At 54.4% G+C, this 11,480-nt stretch overlaps 1 protein-coding gene across 1 annotated transcript in view; it reads left to right on the top strand.

The window, feature by feature from the left end:
- Positions 1 to 1,298: 1,298 nt before the first annotated feature.
- LOC104286736 (dnaJ homolog subfamily B member 5-like) overlaps positions 1,299 to 11,480 on the top strand; it is an 11,163-nt gene continuing 981 nt past the window's right edge. The window contains 4 exon segments of the mRNA XM_009885367.1: positions 1,299 to 1,369; positions 4,604 to 4,848; positions 7,493 to 7,606; positions 7,609 to 8,003. Of these exon segments, the coding sequence (XP_009883669.1) occupies positions 1,299 to 1,369; positions 4,604 to 4,848; positions 7,493 to 7,606; positions 7,609 to 8,003 (825 nt within the window).

Genomic DNA, 11,480 nt, shown 5'->3' with positions numbered 1-11,480 from the left:
CAGCCGGCACAGGCGGCTCTGTCTTCCCCAATGCTCAGAGATCCCCTTCGGCTCCCTGACCAAACCTGGGATACGTTGCCATGCCGGCCATCCTGCTTTTCTGGAGCTGTGCCGAGAGGTACACACCCACCCCGGCTTGCCGACCCCGATGCTCAGCACTTGGCGTCCCACCGGATCCCAACCCCTGGGGAAACAGTGAGTTGGGGGCTGTCACCTGCCTGGCGTTTTGCTTGCCGAGGGTGGGATACAGGAGCTGCCTGGTGATGTCCTGGCTACAGCTGCCCTGTTTCGTCAGTGGGCATCCAGAGAGGATGCTCTCTGTGGCCCTTGATTTATGGTGACGGACAAGGGAGACACAGTGGCATTGGATTTCCTTGGTGCATCTGAAGGTGACTTCTCAAAAGTAGGTTTTGCGCTGCCGGGCAGGGAGAAGGCACCATCTGGTGCCCCACTGTGGCAGGGGGAGAGCTAGGAGCCCACAGCCAGCAGGCAGTTCCAGCAACTGGGGGGGATCACAGTGGTCAGACCCCTTCTTCTAGGGTATCAGTGCCGGCACCCAGGGAGGGGGACACAGGGACCCCTGCACATCCAAAGGGGAAAGCCAAGGAGGTGCTAATTGGTTAACATGACTTTTTCTGTCTGGCGCATCACTGCCATCCTACTTTTCTTCCTCTCTGATTTATGTTGTGGGTGCACAACCCTGGGCGTGAGCAAGTAATTTCTGGGGACCCTAGGGGCTCCTCGCTCTCGCTACTTGGCAGCGGCAGAGGCTGCATGGGGGATATGATGGTAACAGGGCAGCTGGGGGCCTTGCGCCTTGCTGCAGCGGGGAGGATGCCAGAGCTGATGGCAGAAATGTCTTAATCTGGCATCTTAGCGAGCCTGCTGCGCCTCACTACCCCAGAAAGCGACAAGAAACCAATTAGAAGGAAAATTACAGCTCAGCGAGCGATTCCATTGAAGGGTCACCCCGCACATGGTAGGAGGGGAGGGCTGGGTGCCGCTGGGAAGTGCACAAAGGACAGCAGCTCCCCACACTGCACTGATGCCTGCTCACCCATAGCTGAAGCCATTTCAGAGCTTCTCCTGGGAGTGAAGATTGGAGCCAGCTGCAGCCACCGGGCTGGTGAGGAGTTGCCTTTTCAGTGTGCTGGAGGAGTCAGAGGGGGAGGCCCGCCACAAGAGCATTGCTTGGCAGTGGCGGCATCCTCGCACAAGCCGGCACCTTTCTCTCCTCCATCCTCCTGCCACCCTCTGGTGTTTCCTGGCCAGACACACAGCAGTGCCTTCGGACAATCATGATGTTTAAAATAAAACTAGAGCCTTTAAAAATGACAGCTTGGACTCTGAATGTGTTTGTGAAGTTTCAGTGTGTTTCTGCTTCTCACCCTTGTGCCCTCATTACCAAGGAGTGACGAGCAATGGCCCAAGGTGCTGATTGGTGCCCATCTCCAGTGCATTGTGTCCCCCGGTGACCTTGCACCCCAAGATGGAAAAAGATCTCCCCAGTGCTGCTGCCTGCGTGGGTTTGTTCCCTTACAAGACTGCTGAGCAGAAGGATTATGTCAAATGGTCACTATTCAGCTGGCGCACTCATCCAGAGGTTGCATGGGCTGATGTCATGTGTGGGGCCAGAATGAAGTTTTAAATTTTTATTTAATTCTTGTGGTTGCAAGAGGAGGATGGAGGCTAAGCTGTCTTGGCAGGGCAAGTTTGGGGAAAGTTTGTGGTTTTCTCCACAGCTGGGCAGCCGCAGCTTGTCCTAAGGCATCCCAGTTGGGAGGGTGAATGCAGAAATTGCCCACCTGAAACCCTCCCTGCGACACCTTCCCCACCACTCCTGAGGGGGTTAAATGGGAAGGCAGGAGAGGATGACTGAGCAGAAGTGGGAGAGGAGAGGTAGTAGTAGCAAGGTGCAGCTGATCCCCTGGGAGGTGGGAGGAATGTAAGGAGGCTCTTCAGGGACAGTCATGTTTTACCACTGCACATGTGGGCCTCACCTCCAGAGTGTGCCTTTTGCCCATCAGGTCACCTGCCGGTGTCTGGTCCTCACCAGCACAGTAAACTGCAGCGTGGGGCTGTGCTTCGGCAGAGAAATTCCCCCTTCCCTGAGCCCAGATGGGCAAAGGGCTCACCAGCTGGGAGAGCATCCCCCAGTGGGCATCCCCACCCCAGCCAAGGACACCTTGGTAGTCAAGACTGGAGATCTTGAGGGGAGCGATGGCATTTTGCTGGGGTGAGACATACTTTTGTGGGAAATGCTGTGGTGTTTTGGATGGGCAGGGGTGTCCCAGTGGTGCCATCAGATTGGGCTGTGCAGGGTTGGAGCTGGGCGCTATGATCCCTGGGGGGAAAAATTGAAGGTTTGAGACCTCTGCATCTCTTGAGCCGGGGTACAACGGGGTTGTCTTCAGCACTGCCTCGCTTGCCCTTGCTGCAGGAGGGTTGGCATCATCCAGACAGGGGCCAAATCCTGGTCGTGGGGAGCCCCTGCCCCACACCAGAGGCTGCTGTGGGGTAGGGAGGTGCTGGGGTGACCTTTGGTGGGGGGATTGGCAGGTTACCTCTCAGACCCCCCCCCCAGTTGATTGCCCCAGGGTCTCCTGCAGCCCCTGGCCCCATGGGGAGGGCAGATGGGGAGGCAGAGGTGGGCAGGGGGTAGAGCATCCCCTAGCAACTGCATGGGCTGGGTGGCGATGGTGGCTCTGTGCACAGGAGCTGGCGGGCTCCTGCCAGGAAGCTGGTACCAAAATGTGCTGGCATTCAGGAGCTGCCACAGGAGACACTGCTCTTTATGCCCCCTGGGACCTTCTCCTGTCTCTTATGTGCCTCCCTGGGCTGCCTCATACATCTGCAGGTGACCCCATCTCCCCTTGCTGTGTCCTTCAGAGGTCTCTGCGCCCGTCAGTCCTTCTGTGTTGGGTGCTTTAGCCCTCCTCCCCACCTACAGCAAAGTACCTGCTCTGCAGCTGGGGAAAAAGAGCAAAGTTGGTGGTTCGGATCGAGGGGGCCAATTTCCAAGCCCCTGTAGCAGCTACCCAGCTGTACAGGGGTTATTGCCAAAGGCACAACCCAAGGCAAGCCTTGGATGCTTGGGATGGATGCCAGGGGCTCAGTGCAGCACTGTGGATGTGCATCCCCAGGGGTGCCCAGCCACCCTCATCTGAGCTGCTGTGGTTGGGGGGTGTCCCTCCATGACCTCCACTGGGAGCTTATGGATAGAGGACAGGATAGGGAACATCTGGTAACTTGTATGATGGTGAAGGAAAGGGCCAAGGCTCACACCTGATGCAGAAATCTGTCTGCTGGAGGGGCTCGACCGGCTGGGGCTGCCCAGGGGTGTTTGGAGCAAGGATGGGGTGAGAAAATGAAACCTGGACCATAGCGGGGAGCAGGATGTGAGCATGAGGACTTAGCAGAGAGCAGTGGGTCTATTGGGGGCAACACCTGGAGAAGAGCAGGGCCAGGAGCAAGCACCGAGCTGTGCTGCGTGAGGCAGGGCATGGCAGGCCAGGTTTGGGAGGGACGGGATTTCGCCATCAGAAAACCAAAGGGCAAGAAGCAGCAGGAAGCGTCGTTGGAGGAGTGTGGGGCTTGCTCAGCCTCTGCCCAGAGGAGCTGCTCTCCTGTCTTCTCCAGCTGCTCTCTGGGTTTCTGTGATCCCACTGGTGTTTGCTGCTCCAGCTGCGTGCCTGGGGGATGAGTTAATTGCCTGCCCTTTCCCTTGGTTTACAGCCACCAGGTTTTCCATGCGTTAGTACAGGCATGGCCCAGGCCTCGGCCCCTGTGCAATGGATAGAGCGAGCCCCAGGAGCCAGTCGCCTGTGCCAACCTACAAGCCTTGTGCCAGGCTATGGCACTTCACCGCCTCTTCTCCCACTTCATATTTCTGGCTTACTGCAAGATGTAGTTGAAGGCTCTCAGGGAGTGCAAGTCAGGCTAGAAAGTGTTTTTTTTTAAAAACAAACAAAAAAAAAAGCTCCTCCCACTATCACAAGATGTTTCTAAGGGCTTCATTCTCTCTTCACTAAATACAAATTATGGCTTTGACATGCCATAAGAGGTGCTTATCTCCAACTGAATGCCAGTTGCTTTCAGGAACAAAATGTTTGAAGTTCCTTTAAGGTGAAGGTGGCAGCAAGGTCCCTGCCTCCGCTTTCAGCCTCCAAAAAACTGCTATTATCACCCTGCCTTGAGTCCCAGCTGGGGGGGGGGGGGTTTTTTTTATTGAGACATGGCTCAGCCCTCCTGGCTTGGCAGGTGGGGTAGACAGGATGGGGACGTGGTCCCTGCCTGATATTCGCAGTGGTGTGGTCTGTATAATAATGCTGTGCCCCGGCTCAAGCTCTCCCTCTCCCCGTCAGCCTCAGAGATGAGTCTCCCTGTCCCTGCTGTGGGGCTTGGGGAGGTAAAACTGGAGCCGGGGCATATCCTGGCACTGGGGCACTGACCTCTGGCAGAAAGCATGGACTTGAGCCAGCTCTGGTGCTGTTGGCTGGTGGGATGCAGGGAGCGGCAGCTCTGCAATAAGTGCATGCCAGTCCGATCCCCAGCTGTCCGAATGCAATATTCACCTTACAAAGAGCTGTATTTCTGCTTTCAGGAATAAGTATTCGGCTCCCAGCAGCATCGCCATCATGGGAAAGGACTATTACAAGATTTTGGGCATCCAGTCCAGTGCCAATGAGGATGAAATCAAGAAAGCCTACCGGAAAATGGCCCTGAAATATCACCCCGATAAGAATAAAGACCCCAATGCTGAGGATAAGTTCAAGGAGATTGCGGAGGCTTACGATGTCCTGAGTGACCCCAAGAAACGAGCTGTTTATGACCAGTATGGGGAGGAAGGTAAGGGGATGAGTGCTGCTACTTGAAGGCAGGGGTGCTTGGTCCAAATAGGCTTTTATAGGTGAGGGAGTGTTTTCACACCCTCAGCGTGGCTGAAGTTGTCCTTGTGATTTATGTCTTCCTCTGAAATGGGGCTGATAGCCACAGAATCAGGGAGAGCAAAGGCTCTGCTGATGCCAGAAATTGCTTCTCAACACACTCCCCCCCAGGATGTTCCATTTTTCCAACCCTCCACCCTGCTTCCCAGGATGGTCGGGCTCTCCCTGCCCTCTGCCCCAAAGCCTGGCAGCCATCTGAGATGATAGAAGTGGAAGGAGCTCACCTCCTGGGTCATACCTGGGGTAATTTGTTAGCAACCTTTTAATTAACCTAAATTTTCCAGTGGAGAAGTATTGCTTTTGCCTGCATTTCCCCCTGCATTTGGGCACTGGTCCCTCTGTCCCCCCCAGTACAGGCTGGTCTACAGGATTCAAAGCTTTTCCCAATTTAAGTAAAAGGTCCTTGTTTTGAAACCAAGCAGCTGCTGTTCTCTGGGGGTTGGCACAAAGGAGGAGAGCTGTTCCACCACAGGCGGCCTTATTAGTCGAAGATAGAAGAGCACAACCCCATTCAAGGAGGGCAACAAATAGCATCTGCATTAATCAGCCCAGGGCTTGGGTGCTTAAAACAGCAGGAGGTCTGGCAGGCTGCTGGGTGGAAGACACAGCCCTTCTTGTGGGACCAATGGGCAGGTGCATCCCCTAATGAACCACCAGCAGAATTAACTAGCCATGGGTTAATTCTCAACCCATCAGTTATGTCAGGGCTATGATGGATGCACCTGAGCCACGTGATTTGCTGTGTAAAATAAGAAGAGGTTGTCTCAAGTGGGAAACCAGCCTGCCCCTGGAGGTGCTGCCAAAATTGGACCCTGATTGGGCTGGCATCACGGGATTAAAGGTGAAACCTCCTGGCTGTACAGTCTGTTAGGGACAGAGGCTCAACGGGTTTTGGTGAAATCCTCATCACCAAAGACAGCTAAAATAAGAGCAAGTTAAGGAGGGAGGGAAGACCAGCCCCCTCCTCGCAGCAGGATGGGGAGTACCAGCAAAACCAAATCCCATTGGCATTTTGGGGAACTGGCGTTGGTCACATGCAGAAAGCCAGGGCAGAAATAGGATGAAAGAAGTGAAAAGGTTTTGTAGCTGGAGAGAGGGGGATGGAGATGCCGCTGAGCTGGCCAGACCCATCGCAGGACAGGGACTACCGTTCACCTCCCTGGCGATGACTTCCAGACCAGTCATGGTCCATGGCCCCACACACCTTTCATTTCCCATCAGATGCTTTTTTTTTGAGCAATATGGCCTGGGGATCGGCATTTTGAGGGGCTTCTTGCTGGGGTAGGCAAGGTGAAGTGAAAGGTGTGTGTCCCCCAGGATAGAAACTTCATTGATCAGAAAAGATCCCCAAACTTGCCTGTGCTGTGCTTGTCTCACTCCTGCCACGAGGGACAGCCCATCAGAAATAGCCCTTCACTGTCATCAGTGTGCCCTGAAAATAGTCCTTGAGCTAGGCTTGGCTTAACCCTTCCTGGGCCCTCCTGGTCAAAAATAGCCTCGCAGAGCATGTGTGACCTCTTTGGAGGTCACTTGTCATGTGCCTTGGCTGCTTGGGACTTTGGGGGAAAGTTGCAGTGACGTAAGGCCCTGCCCAAGGTCTGGGCAGGGGAGTTTCCCATGGGAATGGTTGCCAAAAGGTCCAAACCTTGAACTTACCTGACATTTTATACAGTCTGTAAACAGAGAGCTATATCCTTCCTGCTGTGTGCCGATCTGGAGGTCTGCTGACCTCCACCTGCTCTGCCAGCAAGAGTCATGGTCATTCCCTGAAGTCAAAGCCTTTTCTCACGTGCTGGATGTGATGCTCCTGGACCACAGCCATTGTTGCAGCCCAAAAGACAGAGCTATTTGGGCAGAAGGGAACCTGCCCATGGGGAAAAATGGAGATGGGCTGGTCAGGAAATGTTTTAAATGAGAAGGCCATGAATTGGGTGAAGAGAACCAAGCAAGTGCTCAGTTGGGGTAGTGGGGACAAATCCTGAATGGCTCTTGAGCTTGCTGGGTGTAGGGGCAGGACTGTGTGTCATGGGTTGGGGCGGTGCCTTCCTGGCCCACGGTCTCAACAGGTGGCTGGGCTGGAGGGGGTGACCTGCATCCTGTCCTGGTTCTGGCAGGGATGGGGTTAATTTCCCCAGGAGCCGGCAGGGGGCAGGTATTCCATACCACTTGACCCATGCCCGGGCTATAAGAGGAGCTAGCCAGGCAAGGAGAGCAGTCACCACTCAGGGTGAGCTGCAGTGGCATGGGTCCAGTCGGTGCGTTTTGCGGCGGTACTGTAATCGTGTTTTCATCTTTCCTTTTGCTGTTCTGTTAAAATTGCATTATTTTAACCCACGAGTTTTGCCCTGATGATTTCTTTTTCCACGACTGTGGGAGTTGCGCGGTTCTTTGTTGCTGGCTGAGGCCAAACCACGACAATCCCCAGGAGCTGCTGGAGGGGCTGCCTGGAGCCAGCAGAGACCATGCTCCCGTGTGGAAAGTATGGTCCCAGCATGGTGTCTGCCTGCAGGAAGCATTAATGTCTTGTCTTCCCCCTTCTCTTCCAGGTCTCAAAACTGGAGGTGGCTCTTCAGGTGGCTTAGGGAACACTTTCCACTACACCTTCCATGGAGACCCCCATGCCACCTTTGCGTCCTTCTTTGGAGGCTCCAACCCTTTTGATACTCCGGCCAGTTGGGCTTCAACGGCATTAACGGGGTTCACCGGCGGCACCAGGAGTCCCTGCACACGTGGAGAAAGGTCCAAGACCCACCTGTCATCCATGAGCTCAAGGTATCCCTGGAAGAGATCTACCACGGCTCTACCAAGAGGTTGAAGATCACCCGTAGAAGGCTCAATGCTGATGGCCGGACCATGTGGACTGAGGACAAGATCCTAAACATTGTCATTAAACGGGGTTGGAAGGAGGGAACCAAAATCACATTCCCCAAAGAAGGGGACGCCACCCCAGACAACATCCCTGCTGACATCATCTTCATCCTCAAGGACAAGCCTCACTTGCATTTCAGGAGGGATGGGACAAACATGATCTACACTGCAAGCATCAGTCTTAAAGAGGTGGGTATCAGTGGGAAATCCTGTGGGGTGGGAGGTGGTGCTGGGTCGTAACACGTGGAGCCAAGAAGGGAGTCAGTCCTTGTCCTGGGCTGATGAGGAAGGACCAGGTAGGTTGTGAGATACACGAGCAAAGACTGCTGCAGAGACCAGCTCATGCTTGGTTTTGGAGATGCTCAACCTCTGTGCCGGGTGTAGGACATGGGTGCTGTGGTCCCTTGCTGAACTCGCCTTGCTTCTTGAGCCAATACAGGTGATATTTACCCATTTTCTCCTTTCCGCGTATGTCTTGTCCTTCTATTTTAGTGTATTCATATTTGGAAGAGAGCCCAGATCCTCTGTAGGAACAAGAGAAGACCCAAGTTTGCTGGCATGAGTTTGGTCCCTGCTTGTTCTCATAGACGAGCCTGCTGTGGCTTAGGTACTGTCCAGGATAGCGCCAGGTACCTCTCCCCATGGACAGAGAGCAGGGTCATGCAGAGAAAGGTGGTACCTCACCCTCACTGAGCAATGCTTTAGCCCAAACCAGCTGTTTTCTTTGGTTCTGGTTTCCCTAGATAAAGAACTAAATAAATGAAATATTCAAGTAGTGAGCAAAACCCAACACATCCAGGCTGTCAGTCCTGGAGGTCACAGCAGGGCTGGATGCATCAGAGCCAGCAAGCTGTGCGAAGGTGGGAGAGGAAGGAGAGATTACCCAAGTACAAGATGTGCCATTCACATCCGCTGCTGTACATCTATCTTTTAATAAATCCCAGCTGGCAACTGCATTTAACATTGACCTTTTTGGCAGCTGCCATTTGCTGTTTCTTTCAGACCATAGATGCTGTCTGTCTTCTTAATGAGCTGTTGGTTTTTTTTCTTCTGAAGACAGATTTATGTTCTCAAATGCATTTAATAGAAATAAGCTCAATGAGCCAGACCTGGGGTAGGGAAACATGAGCTCATTAGTGTGCCAGTGAGTCAGGAGAGCTTTGTGATGGCTCTGTGTCCCAGCTGGGGCTGTGACCAGGTGTACTGGGGGCAAGGGACAGCCACATGGGTCAGGTAGATCTGGGTGCTCCTGGAGCAAACATATCTCAAGTTAACCTGCAGACTCAGGAGTTGAATTTCCTTCATGGTGCAAAGTGCAGAGGTTTATTCCTGTGGTGGCTGGATTCCCTGGCCACTCCAGAAATACTCAGGAGAAGCTGTCTTATTTAGAGAGTCATGCATGCCATATCTCAGATATTTCTTTCTGTGCATTCCCCCATCTGTAAAATTAACCCCAAGCTGGCTGTCCTGATGTCCAGACCATGTTAACCCAGGTTCACGCACTGCTCAGGCTGGAGGGACTCTCGCCCGGAGTTGCCCTTTGAGCAGCAAGCAGAGAAACCTGCTCTGGTCCTGTGTGATATTGCACCAGAAGTGCTGGTGCTGGGCCCAGGGAAGCACTGGCTCTGCCATGCTGAGTGGTTCCCCAGCCGCCTCACATCCACAGGGCACCTGTGAGTTACCCGTGAGCAAGGCATGCATGCTGGCATTTGGTTTGCACAACACGGTCACAAAGAGAGACCAGTGGAAATTGCTGGTCCGGGCAAATTCCTTGTCTCTTTGAACTGGACTGTCTGGTCTCTGTCCTCCCCCTCCGCAAACCCAGTGCGCTGGGCATCCTCAGAGAGCTTCTGACCTGGCTGCCATCACCAGCCTGCTGCTTGCCAGGGCAGGGTGATACTTTGCTGCTTTTATCTTCCATGAGAAGAAGTAGTTTAAGTGCTCTGGAGCACGGAGCAGATGCTGGGAGCTCCCCAACTCCATATGCCACCATCTCGGTACGTGACAGAGCGCCTCGCGGTACAACCTCTTCATCACCTGAGCCTATGGCTGTAGCCTTGAGCGTTCTCCTTGCACCCTTCCTCCTTGCGAGTCTGCCTTTTTTAGACTGAGCTTTAGTCTTTTCTGCTGCCACAAGAGCAGTACAGCATGGTGCTGGCAGGCAGAGCTGGCAGGCGGTGGGTGCTGTGACCTGACTCGTGACCATGCTGGAGACCCCTTGCCAGGACCCTGCTGCCATGGGGAGCAACACACCCGGTGCTTGGGCTCGGGGCAGTCAAGAGAGCAGCAGCATCATCATCATCCTCCTCCTCCATCCCACAGACCCCTCTGCAGAACAACCCGGGGGGGAGACAATGCCCTCCCAGCACTTGCAGCCTGGCCCTGCTGGGTGCCATGTTCCACCCAGCTGGGGGTGGCACAGGGTGGTTGCTACCTGGTGGGCACCGCTGCCCCGCTGCTGCAGAAGCCAGAGGTGTAAGAGGGCTTTCCCAGAGACTCGTGGGCTGTGGGGAAGTGTCTCTTCTTGAAATTACAGGTGCCCATCACCCGGCTGAGATGTGACCAGTGGTGACATTCCCCCCCCAGCTTCGCTGCGAGTGGAGGAGGACCTGCCACTGACCTAGATAAAGCTCAGCTTTCACAGCACAGTGCAGAGCTCAGCTATGAAACCCATGGTGACTTAATATCTAGGGATAAACTGAGCCTCTTTCTAGGATGCAGGGCAGCTCTCATGGTTACTGGTGTTACTTCAGCAACCAGTTTCCCAAATGCCAATGAAGTTGGGCAAGAATGAAAACCAGGAATATATGACAGAGGAGCCATCACCTCTGGTTCTTGTGTCTTGGCTTTAGGAAGGAAACATTAAGATCCCGTCTGCCTTCACTGTTACTGCCCTCATCCCTCTGCTTGCCTCATCCATGTGCTCCCCTAGGGAGTTCCTGCTCTCCTTCCCATTTTATGGCTGGAAAAGTCCTTTCCCTGACACCCATGGAACCATGCAGCCCTTCATGGTGTATGACGGTGGGCACCAACAAGCAGGAGGACTCCAGCATCCTTGGGTCAGTGCAGAGCATGCATTGACATGGGGAGATCGTCCTTCACTTCCCCCCCAACCTGCTGGAGATCCAGCCAAGCACTTGCTGCTTGCATTGAGCTGGCAATGGTCAGCCTCCTGCAGCAAGAAAAGCCCTTCCTGGGAGGAGACCCCATGCAGAGGAGCTGTGCAAGGAGATGGCCCCAGCTCTCACTGGAGCCCAAGAGCTGGCTCTGGCATGGGTTCCACTGTGATCGCTCTGGTGCAAAGCCCTGGCTCAGATGCAGAAGCTGCAACCATCAGCACTGAGCCAGTGGCCAGCATGAGAAGAGATGTTTCTCCTGGTGCCTGTTGCTGCTCTGCCACCAGAGGCTTTTCCTGGGGAGGGGGATGCAGAACATCCTCTCATCTACCCCAGAAACAGCAAATTGCAGCCTCCTCCCCTTCCTTTGCAGGGTGTTTGGAGGGGGGGGAGAATGGAAGGGCTGGGACACCCCAGGACTCGGCTCAGAGGGGCGAGTGCTTTTCGTGCTGGGTAGGGACAAGCCCGTGCCGGCCTTCCGCCTGGGAAGCTCGAGGCTATACCCCTGGCAACTGCCCCCTTCCCCCCCCCCCGAGCCACCGTTCTCTCT

This window comes from Charadrius vociferus, unplaced genomic scaffold, assembly GCF_000708025.1.
Source record: "Charadrius vociferus isolate BGI_N301 unplaced genomic scaffold, ASM70802v2 scaffold2595, whole genome shotgun sequence".
NCBI lineage: Eukaryota > Metazoa > Chordata > Aves > Charadriiformes > Charadriidae > Charadrius > Charadrius vociferus.
Note: the sequence above shows the minus strand (reverse complement) of the source record. Positions and strands in the feature narration are given on the sequence as shown.